Raw genomic sequence first — 16,280 nt, 5'->3', positions numbered from 1 at the left:
AATTAGGGAAAAGTCCCCATACACTCGAAGTTTCTGGACACCCAAAGTTATGGCGGCTTCCAGACCCATGATGCAGGCTTCATACTCAGCCTCATTGTTTGTAACATTGAATTGTAGCTTTGCAGAGATTTGAGTGTGAGTGCCGCCAGGAGCTATTAGGATTACCCCGACACCGCATCCGCATTGATTGGAGGCACCGTCAAAGTGCAACGACCAGCTGTCGTCATTTGTCATTAGAATTTTCTCATTGGGTAGGTCGTAACTCTCCTCCTCTACCTCGATAGGACAATCAGCTAGGAAATCAGAGACCGCTGATCCCTTGATAGACTTTTGAGGGATGTATTTCAAATCAAACTCGGCTAGCATAACCAACCATCTAGACAGCCTTCCGTTGAGAGTCGGTTTTTCGAATATGAACTTGAGAGGATCTGCTTTGCATACTACGTGCACTGTATGGGAGAGCATGTAATGTCTGAGTTTCTTTGTGGCCCAAACCAAGACGACACTGGGCCTTTCGAGTTGAGCATAGCCCCAACTGCTCGGTCATTCATTGTAAGATAAAGCCCGAGTGGGATGCCCGGTATTGCTGGCTTCAACACTGGCGGATTTGAAAGATAGCCTTTGATGGTGTCAAATGCATGTTGACAGTCTTCGTCCCATACCTTAGGCTCACTTTCGGAGTTTTCGAAACACTAGCTCAAAGATCATGGTGAGCTTTGATATGAATCTGCTGATGTATTGTAATTTGCCAAGGAACCCCCGAATTTCTTTTTCATCGGTGGTGGTTTCATATCTAGGGTGACCTTGATTTTGGAAGGATCAACCTCGATTCCCCGAGAACTGATGACATACCCGAGCAACTTGCCTGACGTTACCCCGAATGCACATTTTTGAAGATTGCCTCATATTGTATTGCCTGAGTGTGTTGAAGAATTTTGGAAGCACTATTGTATGTTCATGACACTCTTTGGATTTGACGATCATGTTGTCGACATACACTTCAATTTCCCTGTAAATCATGTCACTCATAATGGATGCGGTTGTTCTTTGATAAGTATCCTCCTCGTTCTTCATTCCGAACGACATAACTGTGTAGCAATATGTACCCCACTGAGTGATGAAGGTTGTTTTCTCCATGTCGTCCTCGGCCATGGGAATCTGATTGTTGTCTGCGTACCCGTCCATAAAAGAGAGTAAGGCATGATTTACTGTGTTGTCGACAAAAATGTCGATATGCGAAAGTGGAAAACCGTCTTTAGGGATGGACCTGTTAATTCCAGATTTAACACTAAAACATTATTATTATTCAACATATTTAACACTCCCGACGAATTACCAAACTTCCGTCGTCACTCCATTTTATCCGGCGGCCACCAAAGTCTGTCATTTCACAACACCTCCCTCTTTTGATTTCTAGATCTAACAAACCAAAACCCATAATTTCGTGGTAAGAAACAGGGATGAAACTATGAGAATATAAAAGAACTTCAGCGATACCCATGAACGATGAACGGCGAACGATGAACGAGCTTTGTGAGGTCCTTCACTGCAGGCCGATTTGCCGGCATTCGGAACTCCGACGAAACCTTGGATTAGCTTAAGCAAGAGGAGAGAGAAATAAACTTAATTGTTAATTGATAAACATAATTGTTAATTAAGTTTCCTAATTATTTTATTTATTAATTTCAGATAATACAAAAGATATTTTTGGGAAATTCAGAAATTACAAAAGGTATTTTCATAAAAGAAATTGTGTAATTAAATTTAAAGATAAAAGAATTAAATTCATTAAAATATATTATTTTTATTAAATTTAAAGATAAAAGAAAAGAATTTTGTGTGACCCATATTAATTCTAAACAACGGTCATTTTTATGATTACTATGATAAAATGATCCATTGAAATGACATATATATTACCTTTCATTCTCATTTTTTAGTGGATTTGATGACGTGTCAACAAATTAATGGTGATGTACAAGAAAATCTTGTACACCTATTGTACATGTAGTCTATTCCTACAAAGTAGGGAATACTGACAAAATATTACGCAAAGTTCCATATGCATGTACGGAGTATCAGACACGTATCTAATTTTGAAACTTGGATTACATTTTTGTTTGTTGGGTTAGAAGGTCATGCCAAAATCTTGTATGGCTTAACCTGATTCGAATTGTGGACAAAATCCTTTAGAAATGAAGACAGGTAAGAAATCCTCAATTCAAAGTGTTCCCTGGTCGGATTTATCTCACAAATTCATGGTTGTGGGATACAATAGTCAAATCTTACTCGATTAAACTTGATCAATTGATATAGAATAGAAACAATAAATTAAAATCCAATTGACAAAATATTCCAATGAGATAACCCATCTTTCTCTTTCTCCACAAGATAGACCACAACCAAAAATAATATTATTAACAATAATCATGATAAAAACATAACTACATGAATAATTAAGAAGACATTCCTTAAAATTAATCAAAAAAAAAACACTTAAGGTTGTTCTTAATCAAAGGATGGGTTGGTTTTGAGGCGATAAAGAAGTCTTTTCTTCTTAGAGGAAGAATTATGAATTGTGAAAACAATTTTGCCAGGCTCACTAGTCTTGAAGCTGTTGCTAATAATGGTTTCTTCAGTGGGTCCCACCTTCCTCATTTTTTGAATAATGACAGTGTAACCATCTTTAGCATTTGGCACAAATTCAGCACCATAACTCACTTCCCATCCAAGCACTCTCACTTCCCATGCTAGATGGCATGCCTGCACATTCATATCAATGTACAATCATTAAGCATTCTTAATACTGTATATTATACGGGATACGTAGCATATAGTATTATACTATATGTACTCGACTAATTACTTCCTCTATCCGAAATTAATAATCAAGCATATTATTCTAGTCTGATTTTTATGGATGCCTAGCTGCAATAGTACAATACTACGCCGAGTCGGTCTTCGGTTTTCCTAAAAAGCAAGAATCTATATCTAGTCTATAAAAAAGAACACTATAGATTATTAGAAGCCATGTGACATCTCATTATTAGAAGCCATGTGGCATCTCTCCTTTCATCCATCATTTTGTTTTTTTTTCAATTTTTCTTTATTGTTTTTATGATTTACAACTTCTAATGCCTCTTCCACTCCATTTTCCTTATTAAACATCAAGTTATTAATAGTCTAATATATTCATTAGTCTCTTCCACTCCACCCCTTTAATATCCAATATTTATTCAACATATAATTTTTATATTTTTTCAACCTTCAAATTACACCTCTATTTAATTCATATATTACCAAAAATCAGAAGTACTCCCAAATTAAAATTTTAAACGACATTTGAACAACCACTATACAACCGTCCGTTCTATGAACGGGCTCAAAAGCTAATTTTCATTTAATACATACATTGTTTTACATGTTTCAATCCTAAACCTGACATAAGGAATAAAACCCGCCCCAATTCGGAATAAACTTGGTAAATAGACTAGCAAACGGGTGATGATTAGGCCTGGTTATTGGTCAGGGTAGTCCAATGGGTATAACGGTCGGGTCAATTTTAAAAGGGTCTTGACCCTTTAACTTTTTATTGGACAGGGCCCTTATAGGATATTTGCTTATAGGGCTCTTATAGGATATTGTTTATAAGCCCAATAACTTAAAATAAAAATAAAGGGTCAATAATAGGTAAAGTAAAATACACGCTTTTTTTTCCATCAAAAAAATATACACGCTTTTTTTTCTTTCTCTCTCCTCCCCATACCTGGTATATCAGGCTGTCAGCGTTCTCTCTCCTCATTCTCGCTGATCCATCGACCGATAATCAAATTACCCTTTTTGACGAAATCGATCTAAACTCGTCGCATATCCAATATTCGAACTCAGAATCACCACTTTTAAGGTAAATTTTCCTCAAATTTTGCATAATCCATTTTCAATTTCTGATGAAGAAGCTGGTGAATTGGAGACTTTAGCTAAGGAACAAGACTCATACAAGTCCTGAATGGAATACTTCTATTATTCAGTGAATTATACTTTGTTGAATGGAATACTTCATGTTATTATTTGTATTTGTAATAAGGGAGTTAAATCCTTTTTAACTTTTCTATTGGGGTTTTACTTTGCTTAGAACTTTTGTGACCTGTCAGAGATGTATACGGCATACTGCTGAGTGGTATCCTTGGGTCGCTGCTTGTTGATACAGTTTAACATTATTTTCGGTTGATACTGCTTGTTGATATAGTTGAATTATTTTTAATTATTTATTATTAGGTGTTGTCAACACATTTAGAAACCACTCCATATTAATAATGGGTTAGTATATTATTGTCGGGAATTGTTTTCCATATTACATACGGCTTGAAAAATGATTTTTTTCTATTTCGTTCATAAAATTTTTGTATATAGATTTGGCAGATTTGGCTATGGCCCTGACCCGCTATCGACCCTATAAGCTTTTGACTATGACCCTGATCCGCCCCTGACCCTTATGACCCTGACCCGCATATATTTTTATGTGACCTGCAAATGACCCGACCCGCTAGTGACCCGTCCCGACCCGCCCAATAACCAAGCCTAGTGATGATACTTTACCCTAGAAATAAAAACACTTTTACTTCTTTTTATGATATGTACTATGTAGTATACACTTTAAATCTTTTACTTTATCTTTTTACCCAACCAACCGAAAGCTGAAAAAGATGTTGCGCTTTGACCCACAAAGAGTAACTGAAACAAAACATAATCACTGATGTTTCATCACTAACTCAAGAATCCAATAAAAATAAATATTAGTGCTGTTACAGTAAAAATTAATGTGCATGCTCATATTTTTGTCTACTCATTACCATGTTCTTTAAATAGAAATAATGATTCCAAAGCAAAAACAAAATAATTTAACCCGTATTTCTCGACAAAATTGACTCGTGAGTCGTCGTGCGGTGCCTATAACATAACCCATACTTGGTCGTAGTTTCTTTTAAACACTGTGGCGAACTTAACTGATACGGAGTAATAAGTAATGCAATAATGACATAAATCTGTTAAACATAAAGAGTATGTATAATAAGACTGACCTCAGTAACAGCAAATTCCACAGTTTCCTTGCATGCTGGCTTGACAATTATCTGTGTTGCACCATCTTTGGTTCCAAATTCTCCTTCTTTACTAAAACCACCATATTGAACTGGTACTTGCTCTGGAGCTACGTAGCTGGAATTATTAAATATATCGCAAATTAGCTTTATTCACTTTAACTAATTCAGGTAACATTTGGCATGATTCTCGATGAACAATAAATCTTAATCTAGGAATGCAGATAAAAGATAGGTTGATTTTAAAAACTGATAATAACCGAAAACATGAGTTTTTATACAAGTTCAGAGTACTTGGTGTATAGTTTTTTTTACTGAAATCTGAAAAAGAAAGACAACAAATTGATACAAAATTAATTTAATTGTATAATGAGTATAACGTTTTGAAGCAAAAAAAAAAAAAAGCTAAACCTGAAAAGAGTTTTTGAAGATTTGGAAGGTCCAGCAACTACAAACTTGCTTTTAGTCCTCTGGGTCAAAAAGGGAGTTATCATCTTGTTGACTGCCACATACCACCATGGTACATTGATAAACACCTATGAAATGAATAAAATAAATAAAGCAACATTCTAAAGTTAGTAAAATATGTCCGGAATGAGTAATCATGCATTACAAGAAAAATATTGTTGCGTCAATTATGAATATATTAAAATAAACAGACCGACCTGTTTGGCAACAAATTCAGGGTAGTTATCCTGAAGCAATTGAAGGGCTTGTTTGGTAGCTTGCCTAAGCTCCCATTTCCCAGGTCCAGGTGAATTGTTAAGATCATTAACTTGAACCATAGTAGAAATACCACGAGGACTAAAATCCAAGTTTCTGATACTTTTCTCCAAAAAGTGAATCCTCGATTTGAGAAACTTGTGCCTTTTATCTTCATCAGCGAATGTTTTCTGATACAATTCCTTGTTTTCAAAAGCACCATAAACATTGTAACATACAGGATGACCTTGTTTGCTGAATCCATGCATGAAAACCATCTTCTCCAGGTCATCTCCCAAGTCTTCATCGAGCAGCTCGTCGATCTTAAACTCCTTCCTCCACTTGATGGTTGATTTAATCATTGCGAAAGCTTCATTCACTTTGAAGTCTCTGGCACGCAGGAACTTCCAGAGGATGGTGTCCGTCCTCTCGTCCTTGAGGAGTGGTACACCCCATATGGACACCTCCTCTGGAGGCAATAAAGAAGTTGCACCAACTTCTTTTATTGCCTCTGTCGTGGTCTTCACCTCTTGCTCAACGCTAGCAGCAGAAGACTCATCATGTGGCTCTTCGGAAACCACTGACACTATGGTCTCCTCAATGGCTTCCACAGTCTTGGTCCCATCCTCATTTACACATACCATCACAGGCTCTTTCGGCCTGTCATTGGTAGCCACCTCATTCTTCTCTTCTTTTTCTTTCTCTTCTTCTACAACTATTGTCTCAGCTTCACCATTATCATCTGTCTTAGTTGGACCCTCCTCAACTCGTGGTTGACGCAGACAACAGTCTAGAGGAGCTATAAACTCATGATTCTTAAGAGCATTTCGGATTAGCTCCTTAAGATCAACCAACGCCTTCTTTTCATTTTCAGGGTACAAATCATTATCTTCATCACTAGTAATTTCATCACTAACATTATTCTCAACAACAACAACAGTAGAAAGCTTTACATCACTACTCACCTCCTCCTCCTCCTCCTCCTTGGCGGAAACATCTTCAATGACAGCTTTTGTTTCAGCATCTGCCTCCTCTTCCTCCTTGGCCGAAACATCTTCATTCGCCGCAACTACTGCTTCTTCTGCAACATCTGTTACAACTGCAACTGCATGGTTTACTAGTGTTTCTTCAGCCATGTTAGTTTTGATTAGAGAGAAAAGTGGATTGATGGAGGGAGAAGTGGGAAAGAGGGGAGCTTAAAAAGAGGGAAGAAATGGGGTTGGAATGATGAATAATGTGGGAAGTGGGGTGAGTTGTGTGTGTTGATTTGGATAAATTAACCTCATCAAATCATACAAACAGTCTGTCAAATGTTTTAAAGGTTTCAGACAGCCACGATTATGTGTATTTTTGGTAGGGTCTTAAATCATACTATCACGCCATTTCTTTCTGCTAATTACAATCTGTCATGCTAACTCATAAAGCAGTTTTTTTTCCCAAACTAAATTTTATAAGTATTGTAAAGGGGCCAGCTAGGGCCAGGAAATTCCGTCATTAATCAACGATTATTGGCCTTTAATTTATTGTAGTGATATTTGCTTGCTAGAGAATAAATGTGATTAGTAGGACAATATTAATTGGATCTACAACTAAAATATATTAATCCTATAAGATCACACATTGTAAAATTAGTTGAACATAAGTAAACGAGCTCATTAGTGGGCCTTGTACCAACTGGCCATAAGGGAAAGGGTATGGAGATTTTACTCTCCTAATTAACCTAAAACTCTAATATTACATATTGATACAATATTAAGTTTTACGTAGATTAAGTTAATCAGTAACTTTGAAACAAAAATAAACCCAAAACCCTTCTCGGGAGAAACGCCGTTCATACCACCATCAAAAGCCAGAGAAGTTTTTTCTCTTCCGCCCTAGCAGACGTTGGTGTTCAACTGGTGTTGGTGGACAAAATAGAGGAACAACACTTGGGGCTCTAACATATTCGAAGCTTGCATACAAACTGGAGAACACGCTACAAAGGTGATTATTCTTTCATTATAATATGATCCTGTGATAGATGTTAAAAAATTGTTTCCTAAAATTCCGCTTTATGCATCTATTCTATATTATCCTACAATAATAGGTGTAGAGTATAAATACATACAGATTTTACTAGTGTGAAAGAAGATATTTCTACTAGCATCTTTACGGGGTTTAAAAACTTTAATCAATAAAGCTAAGCTAGTATACATTGTAGTGATTGTAGAGTGCATGAAATGAGTAGAATATGTATAACAGCTCTAAAATGATGGGGTTTAGAAGGAAGTCTAGTGTAAAAGGGGAAAACAGAATGTTGGCAAAAATCATGCTTTAGAATTAGAAGGGTGCATGATTATTGATTAAAACGCTAGACCCCACAATCAAAGTTTAAGCTATGACTTATGAGTGATTGTAAGGTGGTGGGCTGCGAAAAAGCAAACAAAGCATTAGCAACTGGGACACTTCATTTTCATTACCTAAACAACTCATTCATTTGGCTTTTCTTCCCTACCGTTGCGGCGTGATTTCATTCTTTAATCACCGAGGCCCGAGGGAGTTGGTTTCACTTTTCACCTCCCACACCAGTGGCAGAGAATCCATTTTTTGACCGAAACAGGCCGGATGAGATGGAAGGATGGTCTTTGCGGGACAGCCCACTAGTGTCAGTTAGTGAAACTGAAACCTTATTCAACTTTTACTCATGTACGCATACTGATACTGTATCATCAACACAAAACCCATATACTGATATACATACAGTCTCTGTTTTAAAGAAACTACTACTCCGTAGTCTACTAATACTACAATGTATAGTACGGAGTAGTTTATAACACTTGAATGTGACAGTGTCCACATGAAACAAATACTACACTTGAACAATAACAATAATCAAGGATATAAATATTAAATAGTGCCAATTTCTAGTGCTCCTATTCTTACAAACTAACAGTACAAAGTTATAAAAACCCACAAACATCTTGAATCGTTTTAACTTCCGGAGCACGTAGCTTATGCTGGCTATGCACATTCAATAATCAGAAATTTTATAAAACACGTACACTTGAATTCAATGCCCAATAATGCAAGCTTAACTTAACTGATAATGAACTCTCCGCTTGCATGAACTTGTTTCACTGTCTTGTCGTATTCGTCCTCTTCATCCTCCTCTTCTACTTCTTCTGCATCTTCATCATTATCGTCTTCATTCTCATTCTCCCATCCAGGGACAGCCTTTGCGATAGGAACAGGGTTCCTTGCCTCATCCACTATTTTCATTATCTCTTCCACACTTTGTAGATTTGCGAAGCTCGGGTTATCTCTTTGATAGTAGGAGGCTTGAGCTTGTTCTGTTAATTCTTTTGGGAGATTCTTTAAGAACCATGGATGGTTTCTGATTTCTTTCAGGGTTATTCTCTGCAGGAACATGCGAATTAATGTTGATAAAATAATACAATATAACCCACATATTCCCAGTCAGTTGAACACACAATCATCTACTCTACTTGATTTCATGTACATAAATTAGATTAATGTACAAAAAGCAGTTAGCAGTTCATTTACTTAGATCAGTATAACAGTCTTCTATCTTCAAATTCACTGAAATAGGGGAATCTTCAAAGCCATTGGAAAAGGGGATACAAAGTATATCTAGTTTAAGTGAGCTAACAAAGGAAATCTATGTAGAATCAATGCTTATGTTTGAGTGAAAAGACGAGATAAATGAAGATGAGCAGGCAGCAGCTACAGAGAATACCAATCATCCTCTCATTCCATACAGTATCTATGAGGATAATTCTGAGGCTGTATTTTTTTTTCTTTCATCTGAAAACTGTTTATCAGAACAGAAATTAATTTAACTTCTTTTTTAGGGGGGGGGGGGGGGTGTTGTGAATTGAACTTGGTAGACCATACCCGAAAACATCTAAACTTTCTGGCACTTCACTAAAGTCTGAACTTATTGTTAGTTGAATGTTGAGCTTGGTAGCGTTTGTCTAAGTGTTTTCTTATTCTAAATTTCTAATCTACAAAACCCTTAGAAACATGTACTTCTGAGATTTGGTCAACACAGATATAGGAAACTTCAGTAACATACATACCCTTGTTGGATTGGTAGTAAAGATACGAGAAAGCAAATGCTTGCAATCCTGTGATATGTGAACATATTCTGGGATTTTGTATTGAACCGCCATGATTCTCTGCACAAGAATTCATCAATGACAAAGTTAAATACTAAAGTTGACCAACACAGTAAGAGCTCAACAAATTGATATGAGAAGTTAAGAACTGAAATTACAGTAATTGTCTTTCTGAAGTTCTTTGGATCCTGCGGGTCTTCAAAGGGATATGCTCCAACCAGCATAACGTACAGGGTCACTCCACAAGACCACACATCTGCCAACTGAACATGAACAATGACTTCAGAAAGTCTGAAATATGAATCACAAGGATTTATGTAGCTGATCATTTACAACGCTACATTGGATTTTCCCACACAGCCCACAGCAAGGTTTGGATAAGAGAATGGGTACGGTAATACAAAATTTTCAACCATCGTCCACCATAAAAGGGGACTTGAGACAAACAAATAAATCAGAGAGCATTTAACTAGACGTATTACAGAGCTTTCAACCATTATCGACTAAAATCTACAGTTTAAGAAAAAGCGTGCCTTGTGACGAGTATATTGAGATAACAAGACAATTGCCTAAATCTTGACTACAAATATCCTCGGAAGGCACCAGTATAACTTCTGCTCATGCGGTTCAAAATGTAGCCATTCCTTCTGCCGAATCTTAGAAAAGGACAAAGTTCATCTCAAAACAATAGATTGCTTTTGACTTTGGTAGCCAAAGCTTGCTAATGTTGGCCATATATTTCTTGAAAATCATATTTAGTTATAATGTGAAAATAACATTCTAGTTGATCTTAAAAAGTATTGCGTATTTTTCTAGCATTATTATAAATGCTTGTCATGTTAAAGACGTTATAATCCAATTTGATAAAACTCAATCTCAGACATTGTGAATACGGAGTATTATTCAAAGTCTCAAACAGACAGATGTGAAATATTATTTAACGAATTTCTTTTGACTTCAGACATTGTGTTCCCAATGCCTTTATAGAGAGGGGCCAAATCAAAAAATGTTGGACTGTCATGGACATATTGGTGAATTCATACAAATATTAATTGGGATTAACAAGTTAAAAATAGGAATTCAAAAAATGTTGGACTGTCATGGACATATTGGTGAATTCATACAAATATTAATTGGGATTAACAAGTTAAAAATAGGAATTCAACTAAAAAAGCGGCATGATTTGTTCTAAGAAGAATTCATTTAGCCAATTCCACATGCGCAAGGCAATCAACCTAGTTCCATAGAGCAGCAGATGGGATGCAAACCATTTAACCATATATATTGTCTTTCCTTCAACAACTTTAATGCATAATCCTACCTGGATCACCATATATACTGGTGACTACTACTACATGCCAGACAAAAATAAATAAAAATAAAGCAAAAGCAAAAGCAAACACTATCTTCTTACTTTAGAAGGATAAGCATATATAAGTAAATGTGGTACCAAGCTAAGGTTGCTTTAAAAACATTTTTCCAAAGCTTTGCCTAAATGTATGCAGGTGGCGCTATCTTGAGAATCACCAAAGATACCGTTCAGATGGATAACTAATCTCCACTAAGGTGCTTTCATAGTGTTTCACAATTCACATAGCACTTCTTTTGGTGGGATAAACTTTTATCACTACAAAGCCTAAGATTGGGAGCTCTGAAAACATTACAACTATAAGTCTATACGCATACACTGTCATTACTCCTACCTCGTGCAGACGCGGGGTTTCAGATAATCTGAGCACAGATAAGAGAATAGAGATTCATCGACTTTAGCAATTGACATAATAAAACCTTCCCTAAAACCATGCAGAATCTGACGGGACTCAATACACAGGCACCAAGGATTGACTTTCAATAGATAGACATACCTAAATAATTGATGTAATTAATACAACATGGGCCAATCAACTTAGAGCTACAAACAACCATCATGCATTAAGTTTGCAGCAAAATAAATTTTGCAACATGTGGTCACATGGGTGCATACTGCAGACTGAAGACAAGGTAAGGCATCCATTAAACAAAGCGAACGCACTTAATTCGCACTCGTGACTCATAATATGCATTTTGATAAACAGAGTACAGACTTCCCAAATCCTTCTTAAGAAACAAATCATAAGCTTTTCTGTATCAAATAGGGAATAGGAAAATGCAAGAAAGGAAGCACTTTAAATCCACTTTAGGGTATACTTTACCTGCGTATACATGCACTATCCTACCTTGACATGATGTGCTTTGTAAAAGATACAAAAGACAAAAAGACACATTTGAAATTGTTGGAAGAAGTTCACTTTGAAAGTAAATTTGAAAATGCAAAATGAGTCCTAACAAATTTCAAAATTGTATAAAAATATTATTGAGATTATTGATTTATAGTTTTTATCATTATCAAAGCTAATAAGGTTTAACCAAATAGTCAAACGTATGAAATGGAACAAATTATCACATCTTTGATACTATTTATCATGGATTCATGGGTACCAGTTAAGCTAATCAAGAAATCTGACACAAAAAAATACACACTTATATCAAAATCTGCACAATGCAAGCCTGGAATGACTAGACAGTTTTTCGCCCCTTCACTTAGAAAATAATCTTTAAAGACTCACCTTTCCATCATATTCTCGCCTCGAAAGTACTTCAGGTGCTATGTATGCTGGAGTCCCTACCGTGGATTTAGGCCTTGAATGCAGAAGAGACGACTACAAATTGCATTATTTAACAATAAACAATCAGTGAACTCACTAATTCAAGTACTTAATTATAAACAACTTAGTTATAAGTCAAACAAACACATGATGCCATAGAAAATCCACATGATACAGAGTAATATCTTATGTGGAGCTTCATGGAAAACATAAACATGGTAAGATTCACCCGAACCTTGGAATAACCAAAGTCACATATCTTCAGGCGGGGTGCCGGGTTTCCATCTAACAACGTGTTCTCCAATTTCAAATCTCTATGACAAATTTGCTGCAACAAAAACAGTAGCATTTTTTTTATTGGCATGTCAACTAAGCTTTAACAATACATATTAATATTACTATATTTATTATGATGATTAACTACAATACTAGACAACAAGGATACTGGAAATTACCATGGAATGGCAAAAGCTAACACCTGAGATCAGCTGCTGGAAGAAATATCTAGCCTGAAATATTTATCAAACATACAGCCCATTAACTACAGAAAAATGCAAAAGCCGTCCTTACGATAACTTAATAACAAGCTAAAAGTAGAAATATTAAACACCTAATAACATCTAACGAAGTGATTTTGTCATAAAACCAACTTAAGGTGGGGAAATTTACTCAATAAGATTGGGGAATTCTGTTCCTTAGAGCACTAGGGAATACCAAACAAGATGTTGCTGAGTGTTAAATCCCAAGTGGGACCCATTTGTAACACCCAAAGAGGGATACAAAGAGAGTAGTCATGGAAATTACTTCAACTAATTGTAACATAAACTACTACAAATATCAAACAAATATATATTTACAATTATAAATTATAAAAAGCCCAAAAAATCAATAAAATCATACAGTACTTACTAGAAGAAAAAAAAAAATTAAAAAAGAAAAAACAAAGTAGAGTATATACCTCATCCTCGCTAAAACGACCAGCAGTGCAAATTCTGTCGAAAAGCTCACCACCAGCAGCATATTCCATCACGATTCCAAGATGGGTTGGTGTCAAAACCACCTAAAAATCATAATAATAACTAATTAATTTCATTTTCATAAACATTCCATACTAGTTAATTCGATAGATAATACCACGGATCAAATCCCGTCTTTATCACTGAATTACCTCCTTAAATCGAATAATATTAGGGTGACGAAGCGACCTGTGGTTGATAATCTCTCTTGCCACATTTTCATCAATCTGCAAAAAAAAAAAATTAAAAAAATTGACAAAATTAGCAACTGGATAAGTTATGATTTCTTATTTAAAATCAAACCAAAAAACAAACCTTTTGGCCACGCTCGATGTATTTCATGGCAACGAGCTCTTTGGTATCTTTGAGACGCATTAATCTTGCAACTCCAAAATTCCCAGCTCCTAATTGCTTCATTACCTCGTATTTTTCCATTTTGGCAAAATTTTAAGTCCTCTTTTTGCAATTTAATTGGATTTTAATTTTGAGGGAAAAAAAAGGAGAATCTACGAAGAAAAGGGAGGGAGAATGAAATGCATAATAATGGTTTCTGGTAATAATTGAGGGGATTACGTGCGTGAGAATCAGAGTGTAAAGGGAGTAAGTGCTATAAATAGAAAGAGGAGAGAGAAAAGTGAAGAAGAAGTGATCTTTGAGGAAGTAGTTTACATATACAGAGGAGAGACGAGAGAGAAAGGGGAAAGCACGTGGGGTCGACATGAAGGGGGTGAGTTTTTGGCACACATGCTAATGTCGACCCCACCATCTCACCACTAGGACAATAAATCAATTTGTTTTTTTTTTTGACAAATATAAATCAATCTTGTTTTATGAAAGAATGACCCTACCTTATTAATCATTCCGATAATTAAATTAGCGCATTAAAAATTGATTTTGACATTTATTTTGGTTGAGTGTTTACGTGTGACCAGTGACATTATCAATTTGATTGTGTGACATTCGCGTAATTATTATGGAGAATGTTATTGATTAGTGTTACTTAATTTTTTATGTTGGTGTCACTTATGTAGTGTATTCGTGGTTACTTTTCCTGTTTTATTGCAGTCTTGACTTTTATGTTAGAGGTTCCTTATACTCCCTCCGTCCCAAAATTATAGTCTTGTTTGACTAAAAACACGAATTTTAAGAAATGTGGAATATATTCTATGAGAAATTGAAATATATTACAATAATGATGAAAAAATAGAATATAATACATGTAAAAAGGAATAAAGTACATACGAAAGAGAAAATAGTACATGTAAAAAGGAATAAAGTACATTTTCTGTTTGTTTTGTGGTCCCAAATGAGAGTAACATGGGAAATATTTTATGTTCAAATAAGGAAACATAACTATAATTATGGGACGCCTGATTTGGAAAACATGACTATACTTTTGGGACGGAGGGAGTATAAAAGTATATGGCCTAAAAGCTATTAAAGTACATTCCCTGAAATTATAAAACTATAGAAGTACTTTGACTAAAATTGTAAAGTACCTCCCTTAAAAGTTAAAACTATAACTACAAAAGTACCTCTCCTTTAAAAGTACCACTCCTAAAACTATTAAATTACTTCCCCTAAAACTATAAAATTAAGGTTCCTGAAACTATAAAACTATAAAAGTATATGGCCTAAAACTATAAAAGTAAGTTCCCTAAAGGAAAACTGCCATTAACATCTGCTAATTGGGCTTTAAACGCGTTGGTCTTATTTACAAATGTGAACATGCCACAGTGCCACACCATCAAGTTGATGGTGTGGTTGGCCACATATAAACTTTAGGTTTTTTTGGTGATACAAGGATAAAGAAGTTCTTAAATACTCACATAAATAAACAAATGTAGATGTCAACTAACTTAGTTGGTTAAGTCTTGAGGTGGTGTATTCAAAATCTGAGATCAAACCTCGTCTAAATCACTAACTGTCTTGCCCTTTGTGGCTCCCTCTACATTAAAAAAATAAATTTAAAAAAATAAAACATAATTAAACCAATATGTTGCCTCTTCCGTCTCTTCCTCCACGTTCTTGTTGATCGTAAGCCTTGATTTTCTTGGTTTTAGTAGCATTTGAATTTGTGCTTAAAATGATACTTCATTCTCATTATTTGAGAGTTTATTATGTAGAGCGTTAAATAGGGATGACAATCACATATTCACATTCGAATCCGAACCGAGTCCGACCCGATTCGAAGGAAAAAATTTGATCCGAATTCGAGAAAAAAAAAGGTCTGAATATGAATCCGATTAAAAACATCTGAATACGAATGGATATGGATTGGATATGGAGTCTGCAGAGACTCCGACCTGAATCCGACCCGAGTCCGAATCCGAGTCCAAATCCGAACCGAAATTATTTCAAAGTGTATATTTTTCGTACATAACTTTTTTTTTTAAAGAAAGTTCCCAATTTAATCTAATATATTTAATTAAAGCGCGTATATTTGTATTAACTTATTTATTAGAAACTCATTAGATTTTGAGAAATGAGAAATAGGATTTATAATTTATTTCAGAATTAAAAAACACAAGCTCTATGTAAGTAAAGTTAACGCATGATTCGGATTTGGATATGAATATGGATATGGATATGAATTATGGATATGGATATGGATATGGATATGGATATGGATGCAATTTTAGAGTCCAGGTTTTAAATGGATTTGGAAATGGATGCAATTATGAAGTCCGAATTTTAAATGGA

At 35.3% G+C, this 16,280-nt stretch overlaps 2 protein-coding genes across 2 annotated transcripts; both read right to left on the bottom strand.

Annotated features, from left to right (window-relative positions):
* Positions 1-2,392: 2,392 nt before the first annotated feature.
* LOC110784044 (patellin-3) lies at positions 2,393-7,211 on the bottom strand. The gene is made up of 4 exons (XM_021988448.2): positions 5,762-7,211; positions 5,508-5,632; positions 5,079-5,214; positions 2,393-2,763 (listed from the first exon to the last, which is right to left on the bottom strand). The coding sequence occupies exons 1-4, from the start codon at positions 6,932-6,934 to the stop codon at positions 2,509-2,511; spliced, it is 1,689 nt and encodes a 562-aa protein (XP_021844140.1). The 5' UTR covers positions 6,935-7,211; the 3' UTR covers positions 2,393-2,508.
* Positions 7,212-8,506: 1,295 nt separating this feature from the next.
* On the bottom strand, positions 8,507-14,292 carry LOC110784043 (serine/threonine-protein kinase SAPK7). The gene is made up of 9 exons (XM_021988447.2): positions 13,893-14,292; positions 13,730-13,804; positions 13,520-13,621; positions 13,017-13,070; positions 12,797-12,889; positions 12,523-12,615; positions 10,075-10,179; positions 9,878-9,976; positions 8,507-9,194 (listed from the first exon to the last, which is right to left on the bottom strand). The coding sequence occupies exons 1-9, from the start codon at positions 14,010-14,012 to the stop codon at positions 8,874-8,876; spliced, it is 1,062 nt and encodes a 353-aa protein (XP_021844139.1). The 5' UTR covers positions 14,013-14,292; the 3' UTR covers positions 8,507-8,873.
* Between the last annotated feature and the right edge of the window lie 1,988 nt (positions 14,293-16,280).

This window comes from Spinacia oleracea, chromosome 4, assembly GCF_020520425.1.
Source record: "Spinacia oleracea cultivar Varoflay chromosome 4, BTI_SOV_V1, whole genome shotgun sequence".
NCBI lineage: Eukaryota > Viridiplantae > Streptophyta > Magnoliopsida > Caryophyllales > Amaranthaceae > Spinacia > Spinacia oleracea.
This window is presented reverse-complemented; position numbering and strand designations above follow the sequence as displayed.